Genomic DNA, 13,219 nt, shown 5'->3' on the forward strand with positions numbered 1-13,219 from the left:
ATAAAAATCTTCAGGGAAACATTAAAATAGAGATTTTTTTTCAGTGTGTGATTGTCAGTGTATTAAAACCTTTTTATGCCTAGTGTTCCATTATTGGAACACTAAGCATGTGGGAGCTATTTATATCCTACTGCTCAAGGTCATCACCAAGGTGATCGCCAAAAATTCAAAAAATTGCAAGCTCCAGCATAAATGGCTCAAATCTGCAAAAGCAGCCACATCAAAGAGGAAGAGGGGTGGAGAAAAAGTCATTGAAATATGGTTACATTTATTATCTTACCAGATCAAATATTAGATTTGGAATGAAGATTTCTTGGCCTAGGGTGTAGGGGGGAGACTGAGAGCTGCTGCTGGTCTAGGGAACTGCATTTCTATGGCATTTTCCACTGCCGTCTGCTCAGCCAATTAACAACCCACAGTAGTGGGCGTAGGAGAGGTGAGGTGAACTAGGAGAAAATACCCAGCCAGGGTCGGGCGCAGTGGCTCACGCCTGCAATCCCTGCACTTTGGGAGGCCAAGGAGGGTGGATCACCTGAGGTCAGGAGTTCGAGACCAGCCTGGCCAACATGGCAAAACCCTGTCTCTACTAAAAAATACAAAAATTAGCTGGGCGCAGTGGCAGGTGCCTGTAATCCCAACTATTCAGGAGGCTAAGGCAGGAGAATCGCTTGAACCCAGAAGCCGGAGGTTGCAGTGAGCTGAGATTGCACCATTGCACTCCAGCCTGGGAGACAGAGCAAGACTTTGTCTCAAAAAAAAAAAGAAAGAAAAAGAAAAGAAAATACCCAGCTGGTGCCTCTGCATCCCTTCCTGGTTTAACTCCCCATCGACACACCCACGACCACCTGTGGTGCAGACACTTGAGGCACACAGAGGGATCCTGGCCTGCTCTGTGACTCTCACCCTCTGTGGGCTTCAATCATGGCACCACACATCTGGCTTCCTGGGTGATGTCTTCTCTAAGGAAAGCACTCAGACCTAAAAACAAGTGCTTTTCAATTTCTTTTGTACCTCCAGGTAGATCACTATATCTTGCTGTCCAGTGATTAAAATCCTTAAAATATGATCCCCCTCTGCTGTCCTCTGCAGTTGTTACAAAGGTCATAAAAGTGTGCTACGTGTTTATTCAGGAAGAAAATATATTTTTATTCTTTTTTAATAACGGGCAGGGGAAATTATTTGAGGAGGGAAATAGTGAGTAAACATCACATAAAACATGTGGCTGCTGTTATAAAGTTATTTTCATACCTCAAAAGTATGAGTATTGGTTACTACTCACCTGTTTCAGATAAGCTATCAACAATAATGCTGAATACAGTCTTAATATGTATCACTCAAATCTATTATGTCAGTACTTGGAATGATCGATTTTGTGTATGGGGATATTTTAAAGCACTTATCTATAGAAAACTTAAGCTAGTCATATGTGTTCTTATTATGGAATTTGTTGTGGGGACAAGATTTCATAAAGCAGATTACATTTCTCATTCATAAAGCAATTGACAATATTTGATTTGCTTCTGATTTAAAATAAAATCCCCAAAGGAAAACGTGTAGGGATGTGTCCGTGTGTTTTCTCCAGCTTGGCTCAGAACCTTAGTCCAGAGCTGGGTTCTGTGGACCAAGGTCTCTGATCTGTCTGACTCTGTCTCCTTCCTCCAGGCCATCAATACCTCCATCAAAAATAAAATTCCTTGTGTGGTGGTGGAAGGCTCGGGCCAGATCGCTGATGTGATCGCTAGCCTGGTGGAGGTGGAGGATGCCCTGACATCTTCTGCCGTCAAGGAGAAGCTGGTGCGCTTTTTACCCCGCACGGTGTCCCGGCTACCTGAGGAGGAGACTGAGAGTTGGATCAAATGGGTAAGTTGTCGGGACCATGTCTGAGGGCTGAGAAAATAAGACAAGTTTGTGAGAAGGGAGAATGCCTTAAACACCCAACTCCACCAGCAGCTGCACGTGTTTGGTATTTTCTCCGTGCCTTTGAGGCTCAACAGGTGTCTTGCTGGAAACTGAAGTTCAGTAAGATACGTGACTCACCAAGTGTATGATATTTGTACTTGAGATATTGCATTTTTCAGAGTTTACTAAAAAAGGGAAAACTGATGGTTTTATATCAATGTTCTTACTGGGATGTTGTAATATCTTATTCAAGTCCAGGAGAGAGAGAGACACAAGAATCTGACAAAAAGAGATAAACATATCAGCCTTACTGATGATGAAGGCAAAGTTGAAAGAGGTGGCTTGAGGTGCAGAACATTGGGACTGCATATGCTAAGTCTCAGAATAAAACAGATGAGCCCACCCTGACACAGGCAGCGCCGGACACCTGCTGACCTCCCTGCTGGGCTAGACGTGGCAGCTGCAGACCAGGGCACTAGTGCTTTGCAAGGTGCAAAGCCCAGTGAGAGGAGAAGGAGAGGGCTGGCTGGGCAAGGCCAATATTGCTCCCCAACCCTAAGTAGAGCTAAGTGAAAGAGTGGAGATTGACCAGGTGGCTAATTCTGATGAGGCTCCTCCCCATGGAATTCTGTTGGTTGGGAAAAGCAGCACTCCTTTCCAAAGTGCTTATACATTTTTGATTCTCTAAACATTCATACCTAACTACTTCGAGTCAGTTCTGAACATATAAACAGGGCTGGGTGCAATGACTCCTGTCTGTAATCCCAACCCTTTGGGAGGCCAAGGCAGGAAGATCGCTTGAGGCCAGGAGTTCAAGACCTGCCTGGACAATGTAGTGAGACCCTGTCCCTACAAACAAACAAACAGACAAACAAAAATTACCCAGGCATGCTGACATATGACTATAGCACTAGTACCAGCTACTTGGTAGGTTGAGGTGGGAGAATCACTTGAGCCAGGGAGTTTGAGGCTGTAGTGAGCTGCGATGGGGCCATTGCACTCTAGTCTGGGTGACATAGTGAGATCCCATCTCAGCAAAAAAACAAAAACAAACAATCAAAAAAAGCATATAAGCAGGCCTTTTCCAACGTATACATATCAAAGTAAGACACTGCATATTGATTGCATATTGATTGCCACTCTCAACGTCATTTCCTGTGATGGATGGAATAAATTCAGTGGTCAGTTCAGGGATCCCCATAGAGGAAGAAACGGATGACTCTTAATTTATCCACCAAAGATGGCCCCAGGTCCACTTCAGTGACTTTCCTCTTACTCCTTGTACAAGTTGGCTTGCCAGGTCTTGACCAGGCCATGTCCAACGAATAGAGGCCATCTGAAGGGCTACCACACCCTTTATAAGGGATTTTGATTTCTGCTTCATGAAAACTGTTACAGGCAACTCATCTGAAATAGGCTAAAAGGCACATTCTACCTTCTTTGATTATATTATCCTTTCTGCAATTCATAGCTAATTCATATTCATACTGAATATGCTAATGATATATTATAATTACAATCACGTCAATCAGAAAACATACATCAATAATAAAAATTAGTCTGGAATTTTAATTAGGCACTCATACAGGGTTTTGCAGTTGGTACAGATTTCCCAAAAGACCAAGCTCAAGAGTGGGATTATTAATTAATGAATGTATACATTCAGGCAAATATTAATTAGACAACCTTCCAGGGCAGTCCTGGGTGACCTCGCTGACTATGTGGACAAGCAGCCCCAAAACCTGGACTCCCAGTTTCTTGACCACTCTAAGCGATGCATTATACCTCTCCCACTGGGCTCACACCTTCCTCTCCTAAAAGCCGTCATGGTTATTCCCCCATGCCTATTCCTCAACTTCTCAAGAACTTGACTCTCCATAGTCTTCCAGTCTATCAACCAATCTAGATATCATTCATTTGTGTATTCATCTTTAACTCTCATTTATTAATTTATTCAGTAGATATTTGTTGAGCACATACTGCGTGCTGGGTTCTGAAATAGGCACTTCAGAAAGAATTGCGTACACGACAGAAACAGTCTGTGTCCTCTTAGACAAAACAGAATTTGAAAAAAGGTTTATGTTGAGTGATGACAGTACAGTGCATTGTGTAATTGCAAGTTGAAATGGGTGTTTGGAAGAAAGGTAACATGGATACAAAAAGGCAGGTGCCGAGGGAGCCTGGCCTGGTGTGGGGCTTTCTGGAAGGCTTCCCGGAGGAAGTGATGTGGGAGCCAAGATCTGAAGGATGGAGAGAGTTAACGAGGTGGGGGCTGGGGTTGTGGTGGTGGTGGGAACAGCATGTGCAAAGGTCCTAAGGTGGGAGGCACGCCTGAGGAGTGAAAGACAGCCATGAGGGTGGAAATGGTGAGTGGGAGCTCAAGAACTTGTGAGGGCCCAGCCCAGGAGGCTCCCTGAGCCCCGTTTGGTCTTGTTCAAGTGTAATGGGATATCATTAAAAGGTTTCAAGCAGGGAAAAAACGAGATGGAAGTTGTGTTCAGGACAGCTCACTCTGGCAGCAGTGGGGCAGAGGATGGAGGAGGCAGGAGTATGCAGGATGGAGTCCCAGCTAGGAGGCCCCTGTGGCCGTCTCTGGGGTCCATCGGTTTACTTGCTATCCATATTCATTTCCTTCTTCTTCCTTTTTATTTCAAAGGAAAATAAAAATAACCCCTTGGTACTGCCCACCTCCACTTGTGCCGTAGAATTTTGGGACCTTCACCCCTCCTCCCCGCCTGTCAGTTCTAGCTGGACCCCTATTCTTCAGTCTGAACAAAGGCTGCAGACAGATGAAGAGGGCCTTTCCTTCATGCTATCATCCCCGCCCACCCTCTCCTTCAAAATCTCCATGGTTTGTCTTTGCCTGCAGTTTTCATTCATTTCCTCATCACCTACCTGGGTGCTTTGAACTAAGACCTCCATCACCACCTTTCCCAGGCAGCTGCAGCCTCAAAAGCTCGCCTTCTAATTTCCAAATCCAAGGGCTCTTCTTGCCACCCTCAAACAGCCAGACCCTGAGACTTCGTCTCCCACCCAGCGGAGCCTCTGCAGTTCCAGATCCTTATTTCCAAACGTTGCCAGGGAAACCCACCATTGCCTCAAACTCAGTCTAATGGAAACCAGACTTGCTCCCTTGGCTAGAAGGGGCCCTTCTCACCAAGCTCCAGCTGGGCTCGTCAGTGCTCGTAACCTTGAAATTACGGGGTTATTTACTTTTTAAAACGTCTTAAAATTAAACATTACAGAAAAATAACAAAGGACAATATAGAAAATTCTTTATCTGTTTCTCCAGTTTCCAAGCCTTCTTTCTTGTTTGCATTTGAGCTTTTATTTCCTATTGTTTAAATCTTTATGGGCACACTTGGATGGTGTCTACAGTCTTCTATTGTCCCTTCTTTATTTACTTGGTCATTTAATAACTGAGCATCTGCCATGTGCCAAGCTTTGTGACACACACACACACACACACACGCACATGCACACAGATGCACACATCTCTAGTCAAATGAGGCTCTCAGCTTTTTGATAGGGGCTTTTTGATACGTGTATAACCAATACTTTATTCTCACTGTAGTCAAGGACTCATTACAATTCAGAAATGAGAAGCTGATCCGGAACTCCACTACAGGTGGTCTTTTAAAAAAATCTCTCACAAAAAGAAAGAAGTTTATGCTCCTCATGCCTAAAATCTGTTGGCTGACACTTTGTTCTTTAATTTCGCCAGCTCAAAGAAATTCTTGAATGTTCTCACCTATTAACAGTTATTAAAATGGAAGAAGCTGGGGATGAAATTGTGAGCAATGCCATCTCCTACGCTCTATACAAAGGTGAGTAAAAATAGCTCCTTTTGAAGTGTCAGCTTTGTGTTGCCTTCTGTGGCTTTTCATGACTTACATTTCTTTTATAAAACAGCTTTATTGAAAGGCAAGCTTGTACTTAATTTTGATGATCCTAGATTGGAAGCTAGAATAACTAACTACGCTTGTCCTGGTGAGGTGAATCTCCTTGGTTGTATGTATTTGATAGAATAATAATTTTTATGTCATTAAAATACTGGTCAAACAAAATCACAGTAGTCTCCAAAGAGCTATTTCTAACAGTGGTTGAAAATAATTTTTTTATTGGGCCTCAGATTCCTTTGAGAATACGGCAAAACTATGGATCTTTGTCCTAGCATCCTACATATTTGTACACATATGCACACATACTTCACACGTAAGTAATTTTGCATTTAATTTCAGGGGTTTACAAATTTCCTGAGGCTTATGAATGAACCTCAGGTTAAAAAATTCTCATTCATGATCTTTGCTGCTTTAGAATTCCGTAAAGTGAATGTTACCCATAGTAAATAGATCCTTGGTTGTCTAGACTTGAATTGTGTGACTGATAAATGTAAATTAGCTAGAGTAGAGCCAGGCACATCGGAAGTGCAATTAAAGCATTAGCAATTTATTAGAATCATTCTTATTGTACTTGCCAGACATTTGGTTATAAAGGTATTTATTAAAATGGAATTATATCTGCACAGATACATAGATGCAGAAAATATTAGCTCTGGAAAAGACAAGAATGACATTGTTGTAAGGTGGCTTATTGTTTCATAGATTTAGATGTAGCGTAAGTCAGATATGGCCTTGAAATATAATACTATGGAACCTGAATCTATGGAAAAAACCTTTACTATACCATTATTACACTGTTAGGATATGCAATGGAAAAACATTACTGTAGCCTGAGTTGATCCCCATTATAAACTTTGGGACATACAGAATGTGGTTAAGAATGAGTGAAGATAGAGCGAATGACAGTTTGAGTGTCTGAATGTAAGAGAACATACTCAGCATCACCTGTGATAAATAGCTCTGATAATTGGCCACACTGAATGGTTCTGACTCTTATTTCTGAGCCTTTGGTGAGTTGAGTCTTTTCCTGCCCTCTTACAGCCTTCAGCACCAATGAGCAAGACAAGGATAACTGGAATGGGCAGCTGAAGCTTCTGCTGGAGTGGAACCAGCTGGACTTAGCCAATGATGAGATTTTCACCAATGACCGCCGATGGGAGGTAAGCACGAAGCTCTCCTGGGTTATTCCAGTGTCGGGTCTGGACAGTGGTCTGGGCAATGGCTGGTCCATTTCCAACAAGTCTTCAATACCAAGTCTCTTAAAGGATTGTTCTGTTCTGGAATATCAGGATTGCTGAGGCTTAATTTCCTTGTCTGCAGCATGGGATCATAACATTGACTTAGTAGGTTTGTTGTGAAGAGATAATAAAAATAAATGGTATAAAATAATATCAACTCCACATTGCCTTCAGCTGCAACGTAAGAGTGATTCTCCATCTGGGTGTAGAGAGGCAGATCTCCCCCTGGATGTGCGGGGGCAGAAGTGTGGAAAAAATATATGCTGGATGATTGAAAGTAGCTCAACTATAAATCCAGACGGCAGCACTCTTTTTGCTCCCTGCCCCCACCTGCCTAGCCAAATTCTGATTAGAGAACTGTCCGTAGTGAGATACGTAAGAGACAAATAGAACAACTTGACTGACGCTCCCCAGTGAATGTCTTAGAGCAGGGGTGCCGGTCCATGGCCTGTTAGGAACAGCAGGAAGTAAGCAGTGGGCGAGCAAGTGAAACTTCATCTGTATTTACACCAGCTCCCCATTGCTCACATTACCAGCCTGAGCTCTGCCTTCAGTCAGATCAGTGGCGGTATTCGATTCCCATAGGAGCGTGAACCCTGTTGTGGACTGTGCATGTGAGGGATCTAGGTTGTGTGCTCCTTATGAGAACCTAATGCCTGATGATCTGTCGCTGCCACCCATCACCCCCAGATGAGACTGCCCAGTTGCAGGAAAACAAGCTCATGGTTCCCACTGGTTCTACATTATGGAGAGTAGTATAATTATCTAATTATATATTACAATGCAATAATAATAGAAATAAAGCGCACAATAAATGGAATGCTCTTGAATCATCCCAAGACCATCCCCCCAGCCTGGTCGATGGTAAAATTCTCTTCCAGGAAACCAGCCCCGGTGCCAAAAAGATTGGTGACTGCTGTCTTAGAGCCAGAAACTCAGGACTTCCCCTAGCCACATGAGCACCTTCAATATGGAAGTTGCACATGCAATAAAAACTGTTTTTTTTTCTTTCTAGCAGACTGCATTTTCTCACTTTTCAATGTGATTAGTGTTTTAGGATTGCATTTTCCAGCAGTATCCTCCTGTGTACAACTAAAGTGCAGTCAGCCCTAGGAGCCTTGTTCAATGAAAATTATTATAAACCATCACACTCAGTTTTATAAGGCTGCTTCTTTGTTTTCAGCTTTTCCAAGTTAATTTCAGTCATTAGGGGGCCGTGATAATATATGTAATTTTATACATGTATGTATAGATTTGAAGGTGCATATATTTCATAACTTTCATTCTTGGCAGACAGGGTCAGAAAACACTTTCAGGCCTATTGTTGTATAATCAAAGACTAAGACTCGATTTATATTAACATGCGATCAGTTTTAATGAGAGCAGCATAAATAAAGTAATGGCTTATGCATTTTTAAATTATTCATTCCTTTAGCAAACATTATCTTGTGTGTGGTGTTTGCAGTACAATGAACCCTGCTGCACATTGCAAGGCTTTAATTAGTGGAGGGAAAGTGGAACTATAAGTAGGTCCAGTCAATTGATTCATAAGTAAATTACTGTGTGTGAAATGTTCTATTTAAGTGAGGTCAGATGGTACAAATAAACTTAGGCACATCGTGAATGGTACATTTAATTTTATTAACTCAGCTAAAGATGGTTAAGGGTTAAGGGCACAACGGCTAAGGAAATGGACTCTGGAGCCAGCCCATCTGCATGACTTTGGGCAAATTACTTAACCTCCCTATGCCTCAGTTTCCTCCTCCAGTGGCATGTTAGAGCCAGCTTGTATTGGCTTGCAAGAGCCAACTGCTAAATTTTTAGAGATTTTCTGAGTTGGTTGTTAAATACAGTCATTATTAATCAGTTATATTTGGCTGGTCATAGTGGCTCATGTCTGTAATCCCAGCACTTCGAGAGGCCAAGGCGAGAGGATTGCTTGAGTCCAGGAGTTTGAGATCAGTCTGGACAAAATGGCAAAACCCTACCTCTATCCAAAAAAAAAAAAAAAAAAATTAGCTGGGCGTGGTGGCACATACCCGTAGTCCAGGCTACTTAGGTGGCTGAGGTGGGAGGATGGCTTGAGCCCAGGAGGTGGAGGTTGCAATGAGCTGAGATCACACCACTGCCCTCCAGCCTGGACAACAAAGCCAGATCTTGTCTCAAAACAAACAAACACACACAAAAAAACCCCAAAAAACAAAAAAACAAAAAAATTAAATTATTCAAACTTAGAATTACATCGATTTTATAGAATATAGAATATAGAATTACAAAGGTAATCAACAATCAAAAGATATCATTTTTAAATTATTTGTCTACATTTACTACTACCTTTGCTCTGAAGGCCAATTGTGTATATTGTATCTGGAAGCTGGAGGTGCTATACAATGGTGAGCCACTCCACATCTCTTCCCGATTCCATATTTAGTGATGTCACATTGGTAGCTGAAACTTGGCCACAATGGGAGTATTTACACCATAGGAATCAGCAAACACTACAAATTAGGACTTCTGTTTTCTTTGAGAGAGCCAATGGTTCAGTGTTTACCGTTACCCAACTGATCATCCGAAAATGGAGATGACGATAATAGCAGTACTTATCTCCTTGGGCTGTTATGATGATTAAATCAGATAATATTTCTAAAGTGCTTAGAACATTGGCACATATGAAGCATTATTTGTTTAAAAATAAAAATCTCTGGAATGCTGATAATATTTCTGTGACCTTTTACAGTGCCCAAGCAGTTTCCCTGTATGTGTTTACTTGCCTGTCATACCAGTCCACAACATGGATGATCCCCTTTGTGGTTATTAAATCAGGGCTCCATCGGTATCATGGCAGGGGGAGTTGCTGATAGTTTTTTGAGGGCCTGGTCTGAACTTGAATCTCTGAGAGGAATTTGACCTGTGTTAGCTTATTTCATTCCCACAACCGTCTATTTCTTACAAGAGCAAACTGAGGCTCAGAGACACAATAATCCAGGTCACATGGCTGGAAAATGGTAGAATCAAGGTTGAGAGCAAAGATGTGACTGACGGCAAAGCCTCTTCTCATATGCTGGTGGTTCTCAGGGTGTGGGTCCTGGACTGGTGGCGGCCTGGGAATAACCTTGGCACTTGTTACCTTGCAAATCACCAGGCTCCACCTCAGACTTGCAGACATTCCAATATTGACTCCCAGCATTCTGCATTTACCAGGCCCTCTACATGATTCTGATTAAAGTTTGAGAACCACTGCCCTATGCTAGCAAGTGTGTGACCAGTGGAAAGGCCAATGGATTTAGAAAGAAAAGGGAAATGCTGGACATGAAGAACACTTCCTTTAAGGACAGAGGAGAAATCATAGCTGCCATCTTTCCAGAGGTAGCCCCCTCTTCCCCTGCTGAGCTCTGCTGCATCCACAATGTGGGGACTCAAGGGACCCTTGACAACTCCTTCTCTAGGCAATGTGTGATCCCCATGAGACCAACATTAGGCAGGAACAAAACTAATTAATGCTGCTGTGGGCAGAAGACATCCACCTAGACCAGGGATCAGGCACGCAATGTTAAGAGAGTAAGTGGGCTGGTGGGTCCCAGGGAGGAGTGGTGGGGACTGTGGGGAGTTGGAGAGCCAAGGTTCCGCGAAGCAGCTGCCCCTTGGCTCCCACTGATGGTTCCCATGTTGATGTTGTTGGAGCTGCTGGTTTTTACTCTTTTCTTGGGGGGCGGGGGCGGGAGACAGAGTTTTGCTCTTGTCGTCCAGGCTGGAGTGCAATGGCATGATCTCAGCTCACTGCAACCTCCGCCACCCGGGTTCAAGTGATTCTCCTGCCTCAGCCTCCGGAGTAGCTGGGATTACAGGTGTGCGCCACCACGCCCAGCTAATTTTTGTGTTATTAGTAGAGACGGGGTTTTACCATGTTGACGAGGCTGGTCTCGAACTCCTGACCTCAGGTGATCCACCCGCTTCAGCCTCCCAAAGTGCTGGGATTATAGGTGTGAGCCACCTCGCCCAGCCTTTTTTTTTTTTTTGAGATGGAGTCTCACTCTGTCACCCAAGCTGGAGCGCAGAGGTGCAATCTTGGCTCACTGCAACCTCTGCCTCCCAGGTTCAAGCGATTCTCTTGCCTCAGCCTCCCAAGCAGCTGGGATTAGAGGCACCTGCCACCACACCTGGCTAACTTTTTTATTTTTAGTAGAGATGTAGAGATGAGGTTTCACCATGTTGGCCAGGCTGATCTCAAACTCCTGACCTCAATTGATCTGCCCACCTCGGCCTCCCAAAGTGCTGGGATTACAGGTGTGAGCCACTGTGCCTGGCAGCTTTTACTGTTAACTCGAGATTTTAATGCTGGAAATGTAGATTTTGATGAACTTTCTAATTTTTAAATGTTGGCAATGGAATAAAATTGTAAGAAATGCTATAGAGGGCACACAGAACATGACTGAGAGCTGGAGTGGCCTGTAGTCCACTGGGTTGTGTCTGAAGTAAACATCGATGATCTTTTCTTGAGATGGAGTCTTGCTCTGTCACCCAGGCTGGAGTGCAGTGGTGTGATCTTGGCTCACTGCAACATCTGCCTCCTGGGTTCAAGTGATTCTTGTGCCTCAGCCTCCCAAGTAGCTGGGACTGCAGGTGCGCGCCACCACACCTGACTAATTTTTTTTTTTTTTTTTTTTTTTTTTAGTAGAGATGGGGTTTCACCCTATTGGCCAGGCTGGTCTCAAACTCCTGACCTCAAGTGGTTTTCCCATCTTGGCCTCCCAAAATGCTGGTGATCTTTCTTAAGATTCTCCGTAAGTTCCTATGGGCTGAGTTTTATCAGAAGCCCAGAATGTAGAGCTAGAGATAGATAACAATCAAGTATTATTGTCAAGTGTTCCAGTGACTTATTGGTATGTAACAAGAGCAGACATTGGTTTGGTGGCATGTGGTTTGCATATAGTTTGATGCATTCTATTTTAACATCTGCATTTGAGAATGCAGTCACCATAATAGAAGGTTCCTGGGCATCTGTGAAGGGCAGCAGATCCCACAGTGCAGCATAGAGAGAGCACTGGTGGCTGGGTCATAATTGGTATCTACTGTCAACTTCGAAGAGGTGGTTCCAGCTCTACTACTACCCCCACACCCCCACCCCCGATTGAGTATTTCCTCTATGTCTCATACTGGGGAAAATTTCTGACCAACATTATCTCTACATGGGTGGATTTATCTCCATTTTAGCAAGGGGCCAAGTCACATCCAAATTCACATCTAGCTGATGACAAAGATTTCACCATGCCATTCTCCTGTTTAGAGGTTTGAACTGTAATCCTCTGTTGTGTTAAAACGGAAAAAAGATAAACTTCATTCTCAAGACAGGATTGAAAGAGAAGTTGAAGATATTATTACTCTGTGGCTGGAAATACAGTGCTACTGAGGAAGAAAAATGCCTAGTGCTTTCCTTACCATATTTTTGTAGTATTGTTAGTACTGTCTCTGTTCTTTCTCCTTAGTCTGCTGACCTTCAAGAAGTCATGTTTACAGCTCTCATAAAGGACAGACCCAAGTTTGTCCGCCTCTTTCTGGAGAATGGCTTGAACCTGCGGAAGTTTCTCACCCACGATGTCCTCACTGAGCTCTTCTCCAACCACTTCAGCACGCTTGTGTACCGGAATCTGCAGATCGCCAAGAATTCCTATAATGATGCCCTCCTCACGTTTGTCTGGAAACTGGTTGCTAACTTCCGAAGAGGCTTCCGGAAGGAAGACAGAAATGGCCGGGACGAGATGGACATAGAACTCCACGTAGGTACTGGGAGAGTTGCCTGCTTGAGTTCTCGGATATTTTGAGGCTTCCCTCATAAGATATCTCCATTTTCCCTACTCCCTATCTTATTGCCATAAAATACTTAACACATTGACAATGTTAATTTTTTTAACTCCCTTTATTTAAGATAAGGCATCTGTCTATAAGGTGAGTCTCTGCTATTTCTAATATCTTACTTTATGATCTATACGATACTGTATTTCAGACTAGTTGCAGTTTTTCTTTTTTTTTGTTTTTGAGATGGAGTCTCGCTCTGTCACCAAGGCTAGAGTGCAGTGGCCGAACCTCAGCTCACTGCAATCTCTGCCTCCTGGGTTCAAGCAATTCTTCTGCCTCAGCCTCCTGAGTAGCTGGGACTACAGGCACCTGCCACCATGTGTGGCT

The 13,219-nt window shown here is 43.4% G+C and overlaps 1 protein-coding gene across 1 annotated transcript in view; it reads left to right on the forward strand.

Moving 5' to 3' along the window:
- Positions 1 to 13,219, forward strand: part of TRPM8 (transient receptor potential cation channel subfamily M member 8) — a 93,957-nt gene that overhangs the window by 22,688 nt on the left and 58,050 nt on the right. The window contains exons 8-11 of the mRNA XM_055109243.1: positions 1,663 to 1,860; positions 5,624 to 5,726; positions 6,843 to 6,961; positions 12,523 to 12,813. Of these exons, the coding sequence (XP_054965218.1) occupies positions 1,663 to 1,860; positions 5,624 to 5,726; positions 6,843 to 6,961; positions 12,523 to 12,813 (711 nt within the window). The remainder of the gene's footprint in view (positions 1 to 1,662; positions 1,861 to 5,623; positions 5,727 to 6,842; positions 6,962 to 12,522; positions 12,814 to 13,219) is intronic.

The sequence above is a fragment of the Pan paniscus genome, chromosome 13 (genome assembly GCF_029289425.2).
Source record: "Pan paniscus chromosome 13, NHGRI_mPanPan1-v2.0_pri, whole genome shotgun sequence".
NCBI lineage: Eukaryota > Metazoa > Chordata > Mammalia > Primates > Hominidae > Pan > Pan paniscus.